The following is a 26,196-nucleotide window of genomic DNA, read 5'->3' as shown; positions in this document are numbered from 1 at the left end:
TCAATTTCCAGTTATGTCACAAATACAGATGTCCTCTTCCTGATGCATCATTCCCTTGAATATGGAAATGGAAAACTGAAGATGGATACCCTTCAAAAAGAGAAAACACCACAGCACGGAGCAGCTACTTACATTACAGCTCACATGTCACACATCCAAGTTTATAGCTTGTCATAAATTACCATGTCAGAAACAACTTCCTTGATACATTTTTATGTTAAATGTGTGTAATGTCATCTGTGAATCTTTTTTTTTTTTTTAGTTATAAACAACCTTAGTGTATTGCTGATCATTGATAAAGGCAAGAACACTCCCTGAATACTGAAGGCTCAGTCTATGATAATATGATTAGTTACACTAATAATGCTGCTTAGGCTCTGTCTCCTAATTACAATATTATAAATATTAATGTCACAGCCTTTCTGTTTGATTGCCACTCATGGAGTCATTCATCATATTTTCCTGGAACCCACTTTGTACATTTTATTTCTTTCCCGCTTTCTCATTACAGAACTTGCAACCACACATATTATTCTTCAAGAAGTCTTTATTCTTGGCTATCTGCTAGGCTAAGGACAGTGATATCGCTCACAAACACTGCCCACTTATGTGCTGCATCCCTTAGCTTCGCCTAGCCTCTCACCATCACCCAAGGCGGCACACCCAGGGTTTTTGTTTTCCATTCTTTTTCATGTGACCTGTTTCAAGTTAAAACTCATGTGAATTATTAAATGCTTCCTTAAAGAATCTTTTCATACCGCCTCCCTCTCTTTTTTAAAGTTAATTATTGATGTAGTGACAAGCTGAAAAGACGAAGAATTATAATTTTTTTCCTCCCCTCGTTCAGGACTCAAGAAATATCTTCTGACAATGCTTGTCTATTTAGAATAATACAAAGGAAACACAAAGGCGAAATGCTGAAGGTTGTTTTAGAAAAGAGTTGCTGAAATCACTGTATTATACAAAATGTAAATGTAGTATATATTTCTCAGAAAATAGCAGTTAGAGAGAAAGTAGGGCCGCAACCTTTGGAGCCCAGGTTTAACCACATGGCAGAGGCAGTTACAAAAGATACTGATTAGATTTTAATTTTAAAAATGGCATCATATTATTCAGGACTCCAGTGGTTTGATTGTCTTGAAAATAGAAAGGTAATGTTATAATCTCTAGAGCTTGTTAAAGAATAAAGAACTCCCTAGATTCTCAGTGGAAAGAATGCTAGTCATCAGCACAGCCAGCAAGAACTCAGAGGCACTTCACATTGCCAACTTCAATCTTTTTCTTTTATATGACCTTGTGTTTTTTCAGACAGTAACTGGGAGACCTATAGCATAGCTGTAATCAAGCCTGCTTCAGAATGATTCTACTGTAAAAAATCAACATCAAACAGGCATTGCCTTTGGTACCTTGGAGGGGGTGTAGAAAAGCAAATGACCTGAAAGAGAAATGAATGTAAGCAGAGTCCTCCCGGGTTGACACAGAAGAGACCAGCACATACCTGTCCCATGAGCTCAGCAATGCGTGGAACTGGTTTCCCTTTCTGATGACTCATAATGGGTGGACTCTGCCCATCCCAGTCTGCTAACTCTTCAATGCTCTTCAGATAAAGCAGGGCTTTGAGGCCAGTGCAGTAATCTTCAATCACAGTGAAGTCCTGATTCTGAATAGCGCTGCATACCTAGGAAAAATAAAATCGGAGAACATCAGACCAAAAGCAATCTCTTCAGATAGATTAAATCTTCAGTCATTTAACAAATGTTTATGTGCCAGATAGATTATAAGGAAAACAGAGCAATAGGTGGTTGAGGATAGGAGTGGGAGATAACCATGGACAGACCCAAGATATCCAAAGGAACCTCTGGAGGTAGTGAAGGCTTCCTTCAATTTGACATGTTGACATTCTCACAGAAATGTATACACATTACAAAACACAGGAAGCTGCATATTGTAATCATGTGCAGGTGCATGCCAGGTAAATTTCCATACAGTTGTTAAACACTGACTCTTATGGTTAAATTTGGGCATAACACAGACATCTCCGTTCTCTCATTTTCCCTCTCTTGATAACACTGCCAAAGAGTTGTTCTCAAGCCTAGAAATGGTGAAACTGCCTTTGCATTGCTTGTGTCCAATCAATGGAGATATTTCATCTATAAGTTGATTATTGAGAAATGTATATTGAATTACCAAAATAGAAACAAAAATTGGACACAGAAATATTCTCCTAATGTTTTATATTTGTGTTGGCTTAACTTACAGTTTTCTTTTGCTGTATGTGGGATAGGCACACTGCTGAGAGCTTCTTAAAAAAAAAAAAGATATCTTCAGTCTTTTCCTGTCTGCATCCAAGGAACAACCAACTAAGTCCTCAATCTCTTGACTGTCACCTTTTAAGGAGGCCCCAGTATCCTTTAATGTAGTTATCTTTGATTTATATTAATGTGTGATTATATGCTTGGCAGCTCAGGCCTTAGCTTCACAGAGATTTAGCAAAGGAAAGTTTATTTATTTTGACCACTATATTATTTGCAACATTCACCATAGAATTTGTCACTTAGTCTGTACTCCATGAGTCAAATGAGTGATTCTTAAGAAAATATTTAAGTGACCACATGTTATAAAACACAAGCATATCATCTTAGGGTTAAAGATTTGATTAGAGAATATATGCTCTTTCTAAATAAAAACATATTTTGAATTTTGTGATTGTGGTTTAGATTTTTAAAATATTTTATTGCATTTATTTATTTATTTGTGTGTGTAGGCGTACGTGCATGCACGCACATGGTGGCAAGCACAAACTCCAGTTATTTCTTCAATTTGATAGCACATACAGACTCCAGAGAGAGACACTTATAAATTCTAACAGAACTCTTTGGTCAACAGCTTTGAATTATCTCATTTAGCCCCCAACAACCCTAAAACTCAGAATTTTTTTTTTTTATAACCATCCTTGTACAGTTAAGAAAACCAGATCTTAGAAAAGGCTGAATTATAGATTTCAGGGTATACTTGGCTTGGGAGTTTGGGATCCAAAACTCATGAACATAAGGCACTCATTATCATAAGGGACTCCCGACCACGCAGGACTCATTCTAACACAGGACTGAAGACTACGAAGGACCCATGTCCAGCTAAGACTTGTGACTACATGGGACTCATGTAGGCAAATAAATGTGGGGTAGACATAAACAGAGACAGAGAAGAAGCTATTTTAAAGTTACAATAATCACGATCCCTTCAACTGTTTGAAGAATCAGATTAACATGGTTAGGATCATTTGATCTTCAAACCCGATATGGCTTCTTTCAAAAGAAAATCCATGCTTCTGGATGAAAATAACCAGTAATTTCATTTGTCTTCTGGACTGCAGAATAAGAATGAAAATTATGACAAATCAAGCTCCCAATAAAGCAGAAATAAAAGGTCCTAATTTCCAATATTGAAATATGGTTTGTCACTATAAGGTAGAGGAAAATTTCCTTATCAGGCAGAGCATTCAACTTTCTCAGTGTTGATGAAGTGTTTGTTTTAAGAAAGTTTTTGAGAACATCATGCTTTCCTCCATGGGATTTCATGTGATATATTTTCTTTTTAACTGCAGAAAGCAACCATTTCTTTCTTTAATCTACTTTGGTTGTGCTAATATTCTATTTTATAGTATATGCTTTTACTATAGTCTCAGGACACACACAGAATAAACGTGTCTTTTAAAAAATCATGTCACTTCAGTAACCAAAGACACGGGTAAGAATTTTGCCCAAATACAGAGCCCAGCTGACAAGGAACCTACCCACTGTGCCAAGTGTCACCTTCCTTCTAGTCTTCTCCCTTTCACATTCTTAAGCCTGTCTGCCGCTCCCCCCCCCCCAGGAGGTTCACAGTTATCAGAGACACAGGAGTTCCAACATAAAAAAAGACAGCACTGCATGCCACCAAGGAAGCTGGCTTCAGTCACAAACACCCAGGCAAGTTAACACCAGAGATAACCAGATGTCCAGAGGGGAGCCCAAGATCATAATTGAGAGAACCCAATTTAATTTGGCACCATCAGAAACAAGTTCTCCCACCAGAGCAATCCTTGGATACCCTAACATGCATGAAATGACCCAAATAATGACCCAAAATCCCATCTCATGAAAATTACAGAGGTCTTTAAGGAGGATATAAAGAACTCCCTTAAAGAAATACAGGAAAACACAGGCAAACAAGTAGAAGCCCTTAAAGAAAACACAAATAAATTCCTTAAAGAAATTCAGGAAAATACAATCAAACAGGTAAAGGAATTGAGCATAATGGTCTGAGAACTAAAATTGCAAATAGAAACAATAAAGGAAACACAAAGGGGGCCAAGCCTTGAATGGACAACTTAGGAAAGAGATCAGGAGCTACAGATCATCATCAACAGAATACAAAAGAAAGAAGAGAGAATCTCAGGCATAGGAGATGCCCTAGAAGATATCGACACATCAGTCAAAAAGAGAAAAATACAAAGTGTAAAATGCCCCTAACCCAAAATATCCAGGAAACTCAGAGCATAAAAGATCAAACTTAAGACTAAGGGTGAAAAATCCCAGTTTAAAGGGCCAGAAAACATCTTCAACAAAATCAAGGAAGAAAACTTCCCTAACCTAAAGAAACAGATGGCCATAAATGTACAAGAAGCATACAGGACCGAATGAATATACTGGACCAGAAGAGACAATCCTCTCATTATATAACAGTCAAAACACTAAATGCACAGAACAAAGAAAGACTATTAAAAGCTTTAAGGGAAAAAGCCCAAGTAGCATCTAAAGGCAGACCTATCAGAATTACACCAGACTTTTCAACAGAGACTCTAAAAGCCACAAGATACTGGAAAGATGTCATATAGATCCCAAGAGAACACAAATACCAGTCAAGGATATTATACCCAGGGAAATTCTCAATCACCGTAGGTGGAAAAGTTAAGATATTCCATGGCCAAACCAAATTTAAACAATATCTATATTAATCCAACCATACAAAGGATAGTAGAAGGGAATCTTCAACACAAGGAGGGTAACTGCACCCAAGGAAACAAAAAATTAAATATATTAAAACAAAACCAAGAGAAGAGAATCATACACACATAATTCCACCTCCGGCAACAAAAATAACAGGAACAAACAGTCATCTGTCTGTAATATCTCTCAATATCAATGGTCTCAATTCCCCAACTAAAAGAAACACACACAGGCTAACAGACTGGATATGTAAATTGGATCCAGCATTTTGGTGCATACAAGAAACACACTTCAGTGACAAAGACAAAAACTACCTTAGAGTAAAAGGCTGGAGAAAAAGTTTTCCAAGAAAATGGTCCCAAGAAAGAAGCTGAAGTTGCCTTTCAAATATCCAGAAAATTGGCTTTCCACCAAAAGTTATCAAACGAGATAGGGAAGTACATTTTATACTAATAAAAGGAAAAAAAAATCAACCAAGAGGAAGTCTCAATTCTGAACATCTATGTCTTAAATGCAAGGGCACCCACATTTGTAAAAGAAAATAAAGCTCAAAACACACATTGAAGTAGGAGACTTCAGCACCCTACTCTCACCAGTGGACAGGTCATTGAAACAGTCACTAAATAAAGATATAGTGAAAGAACAGAAGTTATGAACCAAAAGGTTTTAACAGATATCTACAGAACATTTCACCCCCAAACAAAAGAATATACCTTCTTCTCAGCACCTCATGGAACCTTTCTCCAAAATTGACCATGTAATTGGACATAAAACAAACCTCAACAAATACAAGAAAATTGTAGTAATCCCATCATTACATCATCTAATCACAGACAAATGTTAGACTTCAGTATCAGCAAAAATAACAGAGAGCCCACATGCTCATGGAAACTGAACAACTCTCTACTCAATACTAACTTGGTCAGGGAAGAAATAAAGAAAGAAGTCAAAGACTTTATAGAACTGAATGAAAATGAAGACATATCATACCCAAACTTATGGGACACAATGAAAGCAGTGTTAAGAATAAAATTCATACCACTAAATGATTCCTAAAGAAATTGGAGAGATCCCTTTCAAGCAACTTAATAGTTGAAAGCTCTAGAACAGAAAGAAACACAACCAAGAAGATTAGAGGGCAGGAAACAGTCAAACTCAGGGCTAAAATCAATCAGTTAGAAATTAAGAGAATTATACAAAGAATTAACAAAACCAAAGGCTCACTTTTTTGAGAGAATAAACATGATAGATAAATCCTTAGACAAATTAATTAAAGGACATAGTACCCCAAATCAAAGGGAGACATAACAACAGAAAATGAGGAAATTCAAAAAAAATCATCAGACATTACTACCTCAATGTAACACTAGATACACTGTATCTAATAAAACAGAAAGTGGGAAAGAGCCTTGAACTCATTTGCACAGAAGGAAATTTCCTAAACAGAACACCAGGTTCAGGTTCTAAGGTCAACAATTGATAAATGAAACCTCATGAAATTGAAAAGCTTCTATAAGGCAAAAGACACCTTCTATAGGACAAATTGGCAACCTACAGATGGGGAAAAAAATCTTAACTAACCCTACATCTGACATAGGACTAATATCCAAAATATATAAAAAACACAAGACGTTAATGTAGAAAAATCAAATAACCCAATTTAAAAATATGCAGTACAGAGATAAATAGAATTCTCAACAGAAGAACCTTGAATGGCCAAGAAGTACTGAAAGAAATCTTCAAAGTCCTTAGTCATCAGAGAAATGCAAATAAAAATGACCCTGAGAATTGTACCTCATACCAATCAGAATTGGTAAGTCTGAAAACTCAATTGACAGCACATGCTGTCAAGGATGTGGAGGAAAACCCCTCTCATGCTGGTGGGATTGCAAACTATACACTCTGGAAATCAATCTGGCAGTTCCCCAGAAAAGTTTAAATAGTTATACATGAAGACCCAGCTAATGCATCTTGGATATATACCCAAAATATGCCCCCACATATCACAAGGACATATATTCCACCATGTTCATAGTGGACTTATTTATAATAGTCAGAAACTGGAAACAACCCAGATGTCCCACAACACAAGAATGGATACAGATCCTAGATGTCTCCCAGAGACTATTCCAACCAGGAGCATGTATGGGCAGGTACAAGGCTTCTGTCACATATATAGCAGAGGCCTGCCTGGTCTGGTCTCAGTGGGAGAAGATGTGCTTAATCCTAGAAAGACTTGAGGCCCTAGGGAATGGGGAGTTCTGGTGGGGTGGAGCACCCTCTTGGAGGAAAGGGGGAAGAACAATGGGATGAGGAACTGTGGGAGGGCGTCAGGAGGGGGTGCAATAACTGGAATTTAAATAAGTTTGTTTTAAAAGAAGATAGAAGTATAAAACAAAAACAATAAATCATGTCACATCATTTACTCTGTGGATGCTTATAACTCTATTGCAAAAGATAAATCTAGAACTATTTGAAAGGAATGAACAGGAAAATTTAACCTTGGTCATTCTTGACTTATCCATTGATGAGAAAATACAAAAGCCATTGAATCTCTTAATCATATATTTGGAACACTCAGCTATGATGTGAATAATCACAGTACAGATTTGGTATCTTTAAAGTATTAAAGAACATGGTGGTGCCATGTGCTTTATACTCTAGGATGGTAATGTTCTGCACAGTTGAGAACTGCATCAAGGATTGGAATCTGAAGAGCGAAAAGAGATTACACTCTAGCAAGTACACATGGATATCATGGCCAGTGACAGAGGCAACACTGGAGTCTGCAGGCAAATTTAGATGCTGGAAGGGACCACCTGCACATACACACATGTATATAGCAACATTCACATTATGCATCTTGATTTCCTAAGAGATACATTTCATTTCTACTGTCCAGTAAGTTTAAACATTTTATTTTTCTTGAGGAATCTTCTGACACTAGGAATTTTGTACTTTGATATTTTCTTTAAAATATTTAGGTTTGAGCTATAGCTCGTAGTAGGCATTCCCTTTGCCTGAGTAAAATTTTGGGATATTGAACAAAAACTTAGTACATACAAGCACATCTTGGGATCTCATTAGAACAAAGATTATGTAGGTCTCCAGTGGGATACTGGCATGAGGCCATTGGTAACAATTTTCTCGGGGCTGCTGTTGGACCACACTTGGAGTAGTTTGGAGCACTGGTAAAAGTCAATATTATCTAAATCTAAAGTGTTATCTGCAAAACAAATCTTCACTTAATGATCATTTTTTCCTGTTTTTCACTATTAGTCATATTAACATCTTCACACCTCTTAAAATAAAATGTTATTTATCAGTCAGTGTGATTGAAGAGACAAGAACAATTTTTAGATTATGTAGTAATAAGAGAAAAATAAGCCTTAGGGGTTTATCATTAGGAACTGAGTGACATCCATGGATGTGATCTCAAGAACTGGAAGTGCTCAGTAAGGTGCTCGTGTGTCAGTTTTATATTCTATGGAGGGCACATGATTAAAGTATAGCTGCTGTGCCTAAATGGGTGTATTTTATGTGACATGTTTTAATTGTTTGTTTAGCTGCTTTGATTAATAGCTACTCCCCTGTTTGTTTAGGATAATTGGTAGCTTCTTCATGGCAAAGGCTGGTGTATCTTTCTTCGCAGCAGGGTGTCAGGTGCTGTTATGAAGATCATTGCCACCAACAATTAATTTTATATGTGCTAGTGTCCCCATAGTGAGCTATTTTAAATAGGGACTGTAAGTTCTTCAGTAAGACCAGGCCCATGTGGGCACCTAACAGGCAGGTGGTAGCTGCCCGTATAATGTGGTTTGAGGTATGTCATAAAGCTTTTTCTGCATCAACAGCCCCCTCTGGGGGTCTGACATGGTGCCCTAGATTTTTCCTCTGATTAAAGGCACATTTTATCAAAGACTCCTGAATGCAGAGGCGCTGAGCAAATACCTGGGAAGGGACAGAGCGTTTAGGGGGCTATTCCTTTCCTACAATTTCTTATTATGTGAAATTAAATTAATAGTGAATTATACCTTGACGGAGATGTATGTCTTTAAAAAGATCCTTTCTGTGCTCCATTTCTTTCCATAGTCAGAGAAAACCTCATTTAGGCAGAGGAGAAGGCAATAGTCTTTCCTTAAAACTGGAAAGAGGCTGGGTTTGAAGAATCATTTCTTAAAGTCAAATCTACTTTTTATGACATATTACGCTATATGGTGAACAAAATAAAACACAGAAGCCAGGTATGGTGACATGTATCTGTAATCCTAATACTTGTACCCTAATACCAACCTGGCTTACAAAGACCCTGTCTCAAGACAAACACAAACACAATCAAGCAAAATGGCAATATATAAAAGCAGAGTAGACTACTCAAGTTCAAAGGAACTCTTACATGTATATTTGCTATTAACTTTCTTCACAGACTAAATATTTTGCACATAGTCAAGGCAATACGATGAAGTGTTTAAAGCAATAGCTACTGCTAAGTAAATTAGGCATGGATTAGACTCGATGCAATTTTTAAATTTAAAAATGTTTGGTTTGATGTCATAGAAGAAGATTGTGACCCTTATTTTTACTTTTATTAAGTAATAAATAAACAAATAGATAGATAAATAAATAAATAAATGCAAGCAAGCAAGCTCTGGGCTTGGTCAGTTGGTTTATGTGTGAGACACAGTTCTTACTGTTGGCTGTGTTAACTGAGTTGTCACTCTTTGCCTCAGTACCCCCTTCCCTTTCTATCCTGAGCCACATAGATGAACCCTTCTTTCTGTGAATGTTTACTTGGCTCTTATTGGTGTGTATGGAAAACTGAAGGTCAGACTGACAGATCGGCATGAGATTGTCTTTGTGTAATTTCAGCAATATAGAATTCAAAGCACCTAGCCATGGTCAAATGAAAATTGTTTTGCTTATTCTAAAAACCGCAATTTCCTTTGAAATATTCAGGACAATTGATTAAGAAGCTATCAAATCTAATTCTAAAGGATGGTCCCAGGTAAGTAATTTGGCAAAGAAGAACTGTAAAAGCAGGCCATCCTGACATGCGTGGGTTTGCTTTAAGAGAGCAACACATTTTTCAAATGAGAGTTTAAAATGTGCTAAAGTTCTAAAATGAACATCTTAACCTATGAGATATAACTCAGATAAACCTATGACCATAATTAACCTCCTTTTATGTCTTATCACCTAGGCAAGAAAGCTACCATCCAGTTCTTAGAAAACCTTCGGGCATCATCCTAGTAAGATACACATTTACAATTCAAATCTCAAGTACTCTCAAAGTTCCTATCAGCTCAGGAGTAAAACTAATATTAGAGAGTAAGTATATTCAAATAAGAGTGCAAATGTTACATGGTCCTCACTTTCCCATCTACAGTAATACAAACTGTTACGTAGATACCTAGGATTCCAATATCATCCCACAAGATACTGTGCATCCATAAAATATCAATGAAAAAGTATCAATTAATAAAAATGTAAATTATTTTTTAAATTAATTTATTTTTATACTCCATATTCCATTACCTGTCTCCCCCATCCACTCTCTGACTGTTCCACATCCCACACCTCCTCCCCATTCCCTCTGTCTCCACATGGATGCCCTCACCCCCCACCCCCACCCCACCTGATCTCTAAACTCCTGGGGCCTCCAGTCTCTTGAGGGTTAGGTACATCATCACTAACTTCACTTCTGATAGAGGGCTAATATCCAAAATATATTAAGAACTCAAGAAGTTAATCACCAAAAAAACCAAAAGCCCAATCAAAAAATGGGGTATACAACTAAACTGAGAATTTACAATGGAAGAATCTTGAATGGCTGAGAAGCACCTAAGGAAGTGTTCAAAGTCCTTATTGATCAGAGAAATGCAAATCAAAACGACCCTGAGATTCCACCTTACACCAATCAGAATGGCTAAGATCCAAACCTCAGGTGACAGCACATAATGGAGAGGATATGGAGAAAGAGGAACACTCCTCCATTGCTGGTGGGATTGTAAACTGGTACAACCACTCTGGAAATCAATCTGGAGGTTCCTCAGAAAATTGGACATAGGTCTACCTGAAGACCCAGCTACACCATTCTTGGGGATATACCCAAAAGATGCCTCACCATGCCACAGGGGCACGTGTTCCACTATGTTCATAGTGGCCTTATTTGTGATAGATGCCCTACAATAGAAGAATGGACAGAAAATATGGTTCATTTACACAATTAATAAATTTTTAAAAACAAAATTTAAGAGAGATTTAATTATGCACATTGTCTAGATGTTAATATATAGATATGCATGCAGGCATTGAAGAGGTGAGAAGATAGTCTCTGAGCCAGGTGTCTAATATGGGTGCTGGGAACTGAAATCAGTTCTTCTGCTATGTCAGTACATTACCTGAGCAATTTCTCCAGGCTTTAAACTAGTCGATTTTTAAGGATTTCTCAGGAATAAAACAATCTTTCTTTACTAATCTATTACATTAAAAGGTTAAATTTTAAAAGCTATGTTATATATCTGAAATATATTTACCACCAAGTGCTTTAGTTTCCAAAGCATGATACTAATAAGCCAGTAATATTTAAGTTGTGATTTATTGTCCAAAATGTGCTCAAAATTATGTAAAAGGGATTTTTTTTGTGGTGGTTGCTTTCCTTTTGTACATCCAACATTCTTAACTTCAAGATTCAAAGTGAAGAAAGGTTAAAGGTTCTGTACTTGGTCACACAACTGATCAATGGGAGTACTGGCTCCCACACTGTCTAACGTTGCTTTTACAGTGGCACTAAACCCCATGGATCTTTGTATTTAGTCTACATATCCATCCTGGGTGGAAGAATGGTGAGGTTCTTGGATGCAAACGACACTCACAGGCTCATGTATTTGAATGCTCAGTTTTCAGTTGCTGGAATTGTTTGGGAAGGATTAGTAGGCATGGCCTTATTGGAGGAAGTGTGTCACTGGGGATAGGGCCAAGTTCTGAGATTTCAAAAGGATCAGGGCAGAAAGTTAACTTTCTCTCTGTCTCCTGACTGTGTCCCCCTCCACTTACCCCCTTTTTTGGTAGTGTAGTATGTTAGGAATTCTCAATTATTGCTCCAGCACCATGTCCACCTGCCTGCTGCAATGCCCCACCTCTAAGATGGTCTTGGACTCTAATCCTCTGAAACTCTAACCACCAAAGAAACTCTTGTTTCTATAGGTTGCTTCTGTCATAGTGTCTTTTCACAGCAATAAAAATGGCTAAGATAACTGGGAAGCATGATGTCTAGTTGGTAAGTTAAAAAAACCTAAACCAAGCTGGGCAGTGGTGGTGCCCACCTTTAATTCCAGCACTTGGGAGGCAGAGGCAGGCAGATTTTTTAGTTCAAGGCCAGCCTGGTCTACAGAGTGAGTTCCAGGACAGCCAGGGCTACACAAAGAAACCCTGTTTCAATAAACCAAGGAAAAGAAAAAAGAAAAAAAAAAAAAAAAGAAACCCAATCCAAACCTTGAATAGCAATCCCAAATCGCAAGATTAGTAAGGGACAGGTTCAATGGTAGGATTCAGGGTGCCTGATTTCTGCAGGTATTTTTGTGGATTCTTATTTAGAAAAACATCAGTCTTCACTCTGATAAATGTCTCACATATGTAAAATAACATTTATTAATATTTTTCATCAGAAGCGTTTTATTGCAAAATGATTCCAAATGTATTGATCAATAATGGCATAAACCCACAGATATTTATCTTTTAAATATCTCAGTATTGGTATGACCCACTTGAATTGTTAGTACTGAAAGTCTACCATGTTGAAAGAAAGTACAATATTCAATTCCAACTGTCCCTATCTACTGATAAGCAACATCATATTTTCCAGTAGCTTAGAATTAAAAATTCTTCACCCAGAGTTGAGGTCTGACCAGTTCTGACAAACATACTTTCGGAAATGGTGAATAATACATATTGTTGAAGTTATAATATGAATAACAATATCCCCTTGTGAGCTTCTGGTACCACGTAAACATGGCATTGCTTACTAGAACTCATGAATAAAAACACCAAATTATAATTTTATGAAAATATAAGTAAAAAGACAGTCCCTAGAGATACATATTATGTAGTGAGCATGATCGAGATGTATTTGTACATTCACTTAAAACCAGATCTCTTCGTTGTTCTAACGTATTAGTTTCCATTTGTTGGAACTGTACAACATCAAAGTCTTGATGTCCCTCTATATTGCATTTAGCATTAATGTAGCAGACGACCTGAAAAAGAATCAAAGTGAGAATTTCTAAGTAGATTCCTGGCAATTGAGACAGCAGGCTCTTTCATCTGCCCAGTAACTGTTGTAGTACATTGATTTAAACTCCTTCTGAGATCTCAAATGCTTTTATATTCTTAGGTCTCTCAAGCAGTTTCCCCCCTCAAAGTGATAAAATTCTAGCATTCAGCAGAATGCCATCTTGTTTCATCCCAAACGAGAAGGCTTATTCCAGCTTTGCTTCTAAACTGCACTGGATCACTAAGTAAAATAGTTGTCCAAATGTCACTCTATTAAGAAATCTGCCTTTGAGTTCACTTTTCTATGTCCTGACCACAAAAATTAGATTGGAGAAAAAAAGAACAATAGCCCCACAGACGAACTTTTTAAAGGTTCAACTCAGGAGAAAAGCCTGATGGAAGAGCAGTTCTTCTTATTAAATATTTTTAAAGTGGTTTTTAAAATCATGACTCACTGATAAATCCTAACAGTACAGAAGTGATTTATCCTGCTTTATTTCAGTATATCACTTTGTTTATCATCTTATGTAACTTCTTAAATTATAGCATGTCTGACAAACTCAGAGCACATGAACTCTCTCCTGCCCAATCAAGGAAGGGCTTTGTGGAGCTCTAATATCCATCTTTCAGTGGCCATCTGTGACTATTCCTTGTCTAGTAAACATTTAGACCAGGTTCAACTAAAGTGAGGGTGAAGGGAATAAAGTGTTTTAAAAATATATCTTACTGAGATTCAAATCACATTTGGCTAATTGGAATAACATTATCAACTCTCCAAGTTATCCAGTCCAACTACCATCCAGAAGTGCTTTTGCAGCATGGAGATCCACTGCACTTTGTTGATGATGTGATTTAATGATCTGCACTTACTACTCAAAAGGCTGTACCCTGTAGGGCAAGCCTCACTCCGCCCCTTTCCTGTATCTGTCCTTTACAATTTGAGTTCCTACTGCAATCAGATCTCAAAAATGACCTGAAACAAAATGTGATGACGATGATGGCTGTGGTGGTGGCGCTGGTAGTGGTGGGCATAAAAATTCATATAGAGATATAGAACCTCTAGCATTTCATGTGAGTCTAGAAATAAATTGAGTGAGTCCACCCCTGACATATAGAGCCAAAGATAGGTGATTGCTCTTTCACATCTTCAAAGACAGTACTGTTGATAGCTCCAACTTCCTATGAACACAAATACAGTTCTTAAAAGAGTACAGTGGCCCCAAAGTTCATAAAGCAACAGGTTCCTGGGAGCATCGTGGCTATGATTATAGTTTATGGAAACTTAAACATTTTGCTCCATAGGCAGTAGAAATTTCTAGCAAAATAATTTCTTATCTTCCTGGGTCAGATCACAGTGTAGCATCATTTACCACATATATCCTCCATCACTCTTCAGTGACAGGTTGTGGTTAGAGGGTCTGCCTGGACTATTGGGCATGCTCGGCTCCTCTCATGATGGAGGTAGAACAAGAAAAGGAAACTACACACCCACACCATAGCTATAGTCTGACTAAACTCTGTAATTTCAGGCAATCTTTCTTTTTCAGCAGAGTCAACACAGCTGGGGTGAGTTGATTTATAATATCATTTGTTAAAACATCACATAGTGTGTTGATCACAGAAGGAGAACAAGTCAAAATGCCTTGAGAGGAAAGTCTACAGGAGTAATGAGCACATGGGCTTATTATCTCTATTTTATTGATTTATTTTACCATGACAATAAATAAAGATACATGGTCACCAAACAGCATAAGCAGTTTCTCTAGGCTCTAAAATTATCTTACAGTAAGAAATAGTAACATATAAACAACATCTCAATGCACACCAACCCATTTTTGACTCAGAGTACTCATAACTCAGTAGTTCATTTAGCATATAATCTGCTCCAGATTTAAAAAAGAAAGAAAGAAAGAAAGAAACTTTGCTATAGAAAGAGCAAAACCATCTTCACAAAACTCAAGTTGATATACAAAATAAACAATGCGTACACATACTACTACTGGAAAAGCGAAGCAGTAGGGTTTCTGTATCTTAAAAGAGCACTTTAGAAATATATGTAAAAACTATCCTTAACTGCTTCACTATATAGACAAATTACAGGAGCACAAAGCTTGATGTTTGTAGTGGAACAAACAGGGAAATAAGTTATATGTTAGGTTTGTCATCATTTGTTTTAATAAAGATTAAGTATCTAAAATAAAAGTCTTTAAGTTCCACACACAGATCTGTGAAGTGATACAAAGTCCAAAGAGTAGCTCTACCTGTGTATTTCTCATCAAAGGGGAGCATATCTTATGTTTTATGGGCACAGTAATTAATCTGAAGGTTAGAATTACCAGTGAACATTCATGGTTGAGGTTTTTACGAAGATGATTAGAGTGGGCCATATGTTTCAACCCAAAAAGTGAGGTTATGCCAGTGCCTGGCAAATACAGAAGTGGATGCTCACAGTCATCTATAGGATGGAACACAGGGCCCCCAGTGCAGGAGTTAGAGAAAGTACTCAAGGAACTGAAGGGGATTGCAGCCCTATAGGTTGAACAGCAATCTGAACTTGCCAGTAACCCCAGAGCTCCTGTCTCTAGCTGCATATGTAGCAGAAGATGGCCTAATGGGCCATCTTTGGGAAGAGAGGCCCATAAGTTTTGCAAACTTTATGTGCCCCGTACAAGGGAACGCCAGACCCAAGAAGTGGGAGTGGGTGGGTAGGGGAGCAGGGTTGGGGGAGAGCATAGGGGAATTTCGGGATAGCATTTGAAATGAATATAAAGAAAATATCTAATAAAAATAAAAGATGCTTGTGGGCAAACAGGAAAGTATCAAGGACATTTCCAGGGCAAGTGACAATCTGGAATTACCCTAAACCACAATGTCATTTATAATCCTCATATGTAGCATCTCTCTGGGTTGAATTAGAATTTTGTATACTCTCCTGAAATATCTTATGATGTCTGTCTACTCCTTCGGATACTTTTGCAGGTCTCCCATGTTAACACAGTATTCAGTTCAAAGTGACATCATTTCTTAGTTTGGTCTTTTGAATCAGGAAGATGGACTAGATAACCCTTGAGGTAAGTGGTCACTTGTGACCTCCACTTTTTACAGAAACAATTAATACACTTCGTTTACAGCAAGATTTCATCTATACAGCATAGCTCATATTAAGGCTTATTCTTGAGTCCTCACATAGCTCTTGACAAATCCATGATGGTATTTATCAATAATTATTTTCACACAGTACAGTTTCATTGCCCTTCCAAAAATCTCCTGTGCTCCCTTTATTTGTCACTCTTTCTCACCCTAATTCTTCATTAACCATTTGTATTTTTAGTCCCTATAGTTTTAGTTTTACCTTACCATAAAATTATATAATTAAAATCATATAATATGTAGCCTTTTCAGATATGCTTTTATTTAACATTATGCACTTCCAGTTCTGTGATGGCTTGCATATGCTAAGCCCAGGGAGTGGCAATATTAGAAGGTGTGGCCCTGTAGGAGTAGGTATGGCCTTGTTGGAGTAGGTGTGTTACTGTAGGCGTGGGCTATAAGACTCAGCCTAGATGCCTGGAAGTCAGTCTTCCCCTAGCAGCCTTCAGATCTAGATGGAGAACTTTCAGCTCTTCCTGCACTATGCCTGCCTAGTTGTTGCCATGCTCCTGCCTTGATGATTGTGAACTGAACTTCTGAACCTGTAAGCCATCCCCAAATAAATATTATCCTTCTAAGAGTTGCCTTGGTCATGATGCATGTTCACAGCAGTAAAACTCTAACTAAGATGACAAGTTCTTTCACATTTCACTGTTTCTTGATAGCTTTCTTCAGTTCATGACTGAATTCAATCCAATGGAATAAATGTAATAAAAGTCACTTGTTTATATACATCAGTTTGTTTATGCATTTATATGTTGGAAGATATGCTTCTGAAACCTCACAAGCCTATGCCCTAGGCTTCCACAACAAATTACATACTTCCTCCAACAAGGCTTCCCCTACTTCAACAAAGGCCAAACCTATTCCAACAAGTCCATATCTCTTCATATTTTCACTCTTTATGTGGGCCATTTTTCTTCAAACCATCATAGATATTTAAGGCATTATTTTGCACTTTGATCATAAGACAAATTCTTAAAATCATCATTAAAGAAAAAAACTTTTCCTATTCTCAAAAATTTACCCACCCTTCATTCTTTTACTCAATATACCTATGACTGTAGCATAACCCAGGGTCATGCTGCTTGCTCTTTGTTTTAGAGGATGCACTCTCTGTGCAGAGCTATTGTGAGATAAGAATTAGAAAGTGCTATTCATCAGGAAGGTATCATAAGTATATATGTTAGACAGTGTGACTGATTCAGAGAGAAAGACACCTGTCTACATAGGGTGTCTACATAATTTTGTACCTTAACATACAACTGTAGTTGAGGGTTTTTTTTTATAATGAATATACTATTTTCTTCAAGCAAACTAAACTCTAAGATAAGTTACTCCATAGATACCTAGAGATAAAATGATGATGTGCATGTTTTAAAAAGCTTCATTTACACACACACACATACACACACACACACACACACACACACACACACACACACACACAAAACCTTAAAGAATTTTAATACCTGGAAAGAACTGAGTACTAATTATCATGCTTTAAATGTATGAGCTAAATAAGGTATCATTTATTTATCACTATAGTGACATCATCCAGTCAGTATAGTAGACATTTTTTTATTCCCTCATACATTACATCCCAAGTGCAGTTTCCCATCCATCCCCACATGCTGACCTCCCCTCTTCCACAGATCCATTTCTCCTCTGTTTCTCTTCAGAAAAGAGAATGCCTCTTAGGTACATCAACTGAATATGGCATAACAAGTTACAATAAGATTAGGCACAAAGTCATGTCACTACTGGATGAGGCTACCAAGAAGAAAAGAGGCAACAAACGAACAGGTGAAAGAGTCAGAGATATCCACACACATTCTCCATGGCTAGGAGTTGAACAAGAACTCCAAGCTACATAACATACATGCAGAAGACCTAGCAAAAACCCATACAGACTAAATAATTATCATTTCAGTCTCTGAGATCCCAGCCCAGACACAAAACCTTTGACCTACAATCTGTCCTATTCACAAATATAGTGGGGTAATGGTGGCACAGAACTTGTGGGGATGGCTAACCAATGACTGGTCCAACTTGAAGCCCACATCATGAGAGGTGGTTCATGCCCAACACTATTTAGAAGGCCAGAAACCTGAAGCTGGATAGCCCAAAGACCTCAGATAGAACCAAACATCACTAGCAAGAAAAGAAAATCAATGAAATGATGCCTAGTGATATTCTGCTATACTCATAGACCAGTGCCTAATCTGATCATCCTCAGAGAGGATTCCTCCAACAACTGATGAGAACAGATGCAGAGACCCACAGCTAAATATTAAGTATGGCCACAGAAAACTATAGTCAATTATTAAATATGAGTTAGGTTAAAGGAAAATATAAGGTGCCTATAATAAAACTGAATTGTTTATGGTTCATATTTCAGCCATATCTATAAAATGCCAAACTTCTGTGCATGTCTAGCCCTTTGCCATCATGATATATCAGTTACAAATATGTTCAGCCAGGCTCATAGCAAATGTGTTCAGCTAGGTTCATAGCAGTCCTAGAATACATTTGGCTGTCTAACTGCAAATTGGGAATACCTGCAAGACTACTATTTACAATTTTGAAGCTGTTATAACAAATATTACATAATTATATAATTTCAACTTGAAATTAAATGGTTTTTAACATTTTTTTCTAAATTACTCATGTTTATTTTATATACCTTATCGCAGTTCCTCTTCATATTTCTATATAGATTGGTGCAGTCACAATGCGGTAGTACACTTGGTCATAATGGGTTCTGGTGATTGCATGGATTATTTTCTCTTGCTACCTTGTTTTGGGCCAGGAGTGAATCATAGAACTCTTCTCTCACATTATAGGCCACATTCCCACATCTAGTGTGATTTGGATAGAGTTAATATCCGTGGTGTAGTGAGTGATTTAAGGAAGACAGTAATGAGATTGTGGCTCATGCCCTTAAAGCCTGACATCTGAAATCCTATCATTTTCCACATGAAGAAATATGTTAAATATTATAATATCTGACATGTCTATCACTGTGGGATTAAACCAGCTATCTGAAACACTGGTTTGGTATTTTGATCCTTAGAAGCATTATCTTTTTTTTGTCTTACAAACTCTGAATAATTGATTTGAGGATAATGGAGGTTTATATTTCCATGCTCTTATTTTTAATTCCAAGAAGTATTAATATTCATCCTGGTTTAGTTCTCTCACCTCAAACAAAAGAAGTCAATAGCACAGTCCGTTCCTCTGCTTATGTGAGACACAACACAGGAAGAAAGGTGTTTAATTAGTGGTATTTATGTTTTCAGCATGCGATTCTGGTTTGAAAGTTTCAATAAGTAGAACATATATACATATACACATGCACACATGCACACATGCACATTCAATGTGTGGGCAATCTGAGCAGCTAAAGCCAATAAGAAAGCAAAGGGGTTTTTTTTATTATTGTTATTTTTTGAGTATTTAGAAGAATACTCAAATACATGAATGAATAAGTATAATTGTAAGGATAGTGAACAAACCTACCACTCCTTGGAAGGGAACATATTCTAGACTTTTTATTTATTCATAAAGTCTCAATTTTTCTAGTCTTTCCCTCTAAGAATTATAATCTTCTAAAGCTTCAAGACTATCTCTGATAACTCACCGATGGCATGGTGTACTATAGGCATGGTGTATTATAGGCATGGTGTACTATAGGCATGGTGTATTATAGGCATGGTATATTATAGGCGTGGTATAATATAGGCATGGTGTACTATAGGCATGGTGTACTATAGGTGTGGTGTATTATAGGTGTACTATAGGCGTGGTGTATTATAGGCATGGTGTACTATAGGCGTGGTGTATCATAGACATGGTGTACTATAGGCGTGGTGTATTATAGGCATGTGTACTATAGGCGTGGTGTATTATAGGCATGGTGTATTATAGGCATGCATGCTATGGAGTAGGCAACAACTTTTGGTTGTATTTAGGAGCTGTTCCACACACAGCAATTCCTATCTGATACTGTAAACCTGGCTAAAAACAGTGGCTTAGGTGGTCACATGCCAGAGATTACAGAGAATGACCTGTGTTCTATTTAATATGTGGTCTCTAACTGACCACTTACTCACCTAGACAACCAGCCAGCCATTGTCTTCACTTAGCATCCATACGTGTGTATACACAAATGTTATTCTAACCTCTGTGATATATCCTAAAATATGAAAAATATAATATATGCAGTCTTAGGGGTAAGACATGAATTTATTTATTAGCACTAACCTATACATATACTTTCAGGCTTGGTTTATACATCTTTCCAAAACACCAAAGAAAAGAGATGCAGCTTCCTATCTAGCATCTTCATCAAGCATCCCATGTCTTCATCTTTAATGTGCTGGCTAATTATTTTCCAGCCTGACAAAAGCTAGAGTAATTCGTATAGAGTGACTCTCAGTTGAGGAATAATCCCAATAAGATGAGTCTGTAGGCAAATCTATAGTGCATCTTCTTCATGGAAGACTGATATGAGTAGACCCAGTTCACTAGGGCAGTGCCATCCCTGGGAAGTACAAGAAAGCAAGCTAAACAAGCCAGCAAGTGACACTGCTTTATGACCTCTTCATCAAATCCCACATCCAGGTTTCTGCCTTGGATTCCTTCCCTGACTTCTTGGACTATAAGCTATAATATGAAATAAAATCTTTTTATTTCATATTATATGAAATGTCATTTTAATCATGTTTCGTTTAAATCAATAGAAATCCTACTGAGCCTATAGCTAGAGAGCATTCCAGTTTTCCTACTCCTGGGAACCTACAATTATCTTAGTTCAAAAACTACAAATCATGCTTTATTCTCTTTATTTTCTTGTCTATAAGCACTTGGTCTTTCAGCAAGTCTTGGAGTACAGCTGTACTGCAGCATAGGATGTTGTCACTCCTCAAGTCCATTGCCATCTCTGACCTGAAATGTTGACACAGATTCCTCTTTTGGACTGTAGTCCTCCTGAAATTAATTATGTGAGCAACAGCTAGAATCATTATTTTAAAATATTGACTAGGTCAGAGCTTACCACTACTGTAGTCTATCCATGTCTTGCCACACTTAGAAAAATAGGACATATTTTATTTAAGCACTGTTTGATCTGCTCCTCCCTCACAGACTTTCTCTCATGACATCGAGTTTATTTATTTATTTATTTTTTGTTGATGTTGTTGTTATAGGAGCTAAACCTTGTCTATCTTCGGTGTTCTTCCTCATATTGTCACTTGGCTCAGTGAGTCTTTACATTCAATTTTTTGTGTAATTGTCACTTATAAGGACTTTCCCAACCTAGTAATCTAGCAATCCACTCACTCTTATCACATTGTCTATCTTAAATTCTCTCCATAATAGCCAATACAATCTGACATTTTTGTTGCATGTTTCATTCATTTTGACTTTTAAAGTACATTTATTTAGCAACAATGATATATTTTAGAATTATAATATACAGTGGGGATAAAGCAAGTTTCTCAGGAATTTCAAATTCATTTCATGTTACTCTGGAGATTCAGGGACAATAAAGGATCAATGTTACCAGGAATTCTCAGAAATTTCAAATGATGTTCAAACATAGTTCAAACAATCTGCAGACTGACTGATTTGGACAACTAGAGTTTCATGTTTAAAGAATAAAGTACACCAAGTTTACAGAGCACTTACAAAGAACAGAGACCTGCAAATATTCAATGAAAATATAATTTAAAATCCAGATCTTCCACTAAGGCAATCATCTCATGAAATCACATGGGGACACTGGCCACATAAGGACTTATTTGGCACTGGAATGAGTTATACCTAGAGAGAACTTCAAGGGACTTAGAGGAAGTATACTGTGTATGCCAACCCACTATTGTACATTTTACCTTTTGTTACACTATTGTTTTTGTCCATGTTTTACTGTACTCACTGTGCAACTGTTTATATATATACAGTATAAATATATATATATATATATTGTATACATTAGTGTTAGGATCCTATTGTGAGTTTAAACATGAGTGCCTGGCACCTAGTAAAGACTGGGTGAATTGTTAATATGCATTAAATAGTGGTTGCTTTATTAATTTTTTAAAAATGGTACTATGCAGACCATTAGGTGCCTCATAGCATTCGTTTAGGAATAAGGAATCACCTCTTACACCTCTTACACCTTCTTCCCAGTTCCTATCTTGGTAGTCATGGCCCCTCACACATGCCAGCCACCCTGGTCTCTTTTCTTCTTTCATGTGTAACATGTCCCTATACCTAATGTCTTTTCTAATCCCCAATTTTCATTTTCATCCTTCTTTCAGCCCCCTTCTAGTTTTTTTAAGCTTTACACATATGTATATTCCCACACACCATCTGTCTGTCCATCTATGTACACACACACACACACACACACACACACACACACACACACACACACACACACAGGGTCCAAATGCCAGAGAGAGAGAGAAAGAAAGAGAGAGAGAGAGAGAGAGAGAGAGAGAGAGAGAGAGAGAGAGAGANCACACACACACACAGGGTCCAAATGCCAGAGAGAGAGAGAAAGAAAGAGAGAGAGAGAGAGAGAGAGAGAGAGAGAGAGAGAGAGAGAGAGAGATACAGTTTTTATCTTTCTGAGTCTAGGTCACATCACTTTACTTTGCCTCATACATGTTATATTTAATAATTGATTGAATGAACCCAGATTATAACTACCAAATTGATACTTCACACTTTGATATAAACTTCATGCTTGAAATTCTCAGCAAGTATTATTTGCTGATATTTGAGGCCAGCCATTATAAAATCAACTTAGCTTTTCCTAAACAATACAAACAATACATAGTTTGAGAATAAAAGCATTTGCTTCAATCATAAGCATTTGTAAAACGTGTGATCAGGGCATCTTTGTGAGAAATCCTTCTAATCATAACAACTAAATGCTCATAGTGCACTTGGAAAATCTACCTCTACCAAGGAAATGCTACACACTCAGACTTAGATAAATGTACTTACTTTAAGTTTTGTAAAAAATCATAATAATTAATTTATTCCCGTTGATATAATAGCATAAATATCAACAGATCACTAAAGAACTCATATGAATTCCACAAACACATCAAAAAAAAAAAAGAAAAAAGAAATGAAAAGTAAAATGAACAATAACAGCAAAAACAACCCAGGACTTGAAGCATTGCCGATCTCTAACCTGTTTACCTTCCAGTTGTTTTTCTATTTCTCCCCTTAGATAGGTTCTTACTATGTAACCCTCACTGGCCTGGAACTTTCTTTATAGACCAGGCTAGCCTGGAACTCTCAGAGTTCTACCTGCTTCTCCTTCCTGAATGCCGGTATTAAAGTTTTATGATACCATACTGGGCCACCTTTCAGAAATTTTACTCACACAAATAAGTCTCAATCCAAATTTTAAACCATTGGCATTAAGTGACAGTATGCTGTCATAATTCTTTACAAATATCATTGTGATATAACATGGTGTGCCATAAAGTTTACAGTTTATAGGCCAAGGCTCTGAGAAATTTTGAGAGATGTGCAACAATTACTTTAAACTTATTATGAGGAATGACCTTGTGTTTTGGGGGAGGTGTTCTCTACCACCTTTCTAATGACTTGTCTTCTGTGTTGACAGAGTTGACACTTCTAATCATTCTGTTTTATAAAACAAACATGACCTACATTTCATGTATCCAACAGATCTCTTTTGTTTGTTTGCCTTCATTCATTTTTTATACACGGTCAAACAATCTCAGTTATTATAGTGCCAGCCCATGTAACACAGAATACTATCCATGGTGTACAGTACTACACTTTGCTTATCCACTCACCATGTTGGTGGGGACTTAAATTGTCTCCAGTTTTTGGATATTTAGAATATGACTGCTTTGACCTTCAGTAGATAAGTCATTTTTGTTGATATATGATTTCTTTTCATGTGTTAAATAAGTAGAATAGTAATTTCTGGCCAGTTTGTAGTGACATTCTTTTACTTTTCAATAGATAATGCATGGAGTCTCATATTTCTTTACATGCTTAGTGTGACTTTTTTAGGGTATCTATCGACACTATCATTTTAGTGGGCAGACATGACAACACAATATAACTAAAAATTATGCATTAAAATAAAAGGCTCTAGGGCAAACAGTCTGAACTCAGATGAAGCTCTGCCGTCTGACCATGCTGTACCTTCTTCTCGTTTTTGGTCCACATAATGGCACTGACTTAGTCTGGGAGGGCTGCTCTAAGAGTAATGTTGGGTGGCTAAAATAGCAAATGTTAATTTTCAGTTTGGAATCTGGGAAGTCCTCAGTGAAAGTGTGATCGAATGTTGTATATGGTGAGATTCAGCAACAGTCTTGTTCTCATAACATCCTCAAATGGAAGAAGAGTTAGAAAGTTTTCTGGAGTTTCTTCTATAAATGAATAAATCCCATTTATGAAAACTGTCCTTCTGTATTAGACAAATTTTCTCCTGATACATTTACATTAAAGCCCAGGATTTGAATCAAAGCATTTCGAAGGGGCAGTCTATAGCAAGAGCCACCATATAGGATTATTAGAGGTGTTGATGAATTAATATAGTTTAACATATAAAAGTGTCTGACACATAGTAAATTTTACATGAAGATGAGCTGTCTTCATTTTGTTTTATCATTGTAATTTGAAAAGTTCTAACATACTTAGTCTGATTGTGCACTGTAGTTAGTTCTAAGAAATTCCTCATCATCTCATAAAGAAATTGACCTTTCTTGTTTATTTTGTGTATGTATATATGTGTGTGCATGTGTATGTATGTTTACATGCATACATGTGTGCAGTGACACAACAACTTTCAAGGGCTCCGTTTTCTCTTTCTCTCATATGTACTCAGGGAGTAAACCCAGGTCACCAATTTGGGTCCAGTCACCTTTTCCTACTGAGATATCTTGCCAGCCCCTGTTACATTCTCTTACTGAGCATGTCTTTTATGATATTACTTCAGGTACTCAAGTATGGGCACTAGAATGAAATGAAAATCAAATGAAAGATCATAAAGACTCGAAAAGGCCAGATTAAACCCACCAAACCTCTCCTAATCATATGGCTTAGACAATGGCTTGTGAACAGAGGTTTAATTGATCCTTCAAATATACCATCCAGATAAATAATGAAAACTGCCACAGGAAGTTTCTGTGTTTTCCCATCGTTAATTACTTGAACATAAGGACATTCTGCCTTCTCCTCTTTATGGCATCTCTTTGTTTCCTTGTCCCTGTTCTCCTGTAATGACGGCCTTGACATCCAGTGAACCACTAGTGCAGAGAAGCAAAGAACAACTAGAAAAAGACACCAAAGGGGGTGGTACTCCTCCTAAAGCCATTTCTGACCATTTTAGATCCTTTTCTTAAAATACAAATCCCCTCACCCTTGCCCCATCTTTCTTTCTCATGTCTCTTCTGATTGACAGCTAGAGAGGAAGCTCTGAAGTCATGCTGATCATTTAAAAATATAATCAACTCCTGAGAGTGTTTTAGAGCGTGTCTCAGGGGAGTCTAGCTGCAATCAGTGATCATCTTTCTATGTATAGGTCACTGATTCCTAATCTCTTCTAGTTACAAGCATTGAGGTTTCATCTGCATCTTCTAACAGCAAGCCCCATTTTACTTCACACTACCCATCTTCATCACATTTGGAATCTCATTGAAGTAACAAACTGTGTCTAGGTTAGAGTATGGCAAATCTGTTCTTATGACACTGGGTGCTACTTTCTTTCTTTTTTTTTTTTTTA

General features: G+C 36.9%; 1 protein-coding gene across 1 annotated transcript in view; it reads right to left on the bottom strand.

The window, feature by feature from the left end:
- Positions 1–26,196, bottom strand: part of Dpyd (dihydropyrimidine dehydrogenase) — an 844,579-nt gene that overhangs the window by 112,507 nt on the left and 705,876 nt on the right. Inside the window, exon 20 of the mRNA XM_029537560.1 lies at positions 1,499–1,678. Within this exon, the coding sequence (XP_029393420.1) occupies positions 1,499–1,678 (180 nt within the window). The remainder of the gene's footprint in view (positions 1–1,498; positions 1,679–26,196) is intronic.

The sequence above is a fragment of the Mus pahari genome, chromosome 4, assembly GCF_900095145.1.
Source record: "Mus pahari chromosome 4, PAHARI_EIJ_v1.1, whole genome shotgun sequence".
NCBI lineage: Eukaryota > Metazoa > Chordata > Mammalia > Rodentia > Muridae > Mus > Mus pahari.
Note: the sequence above shows the minus strand (reverse complement) of the source record. Positions and strands in the feature narration are given on the sequence as shown.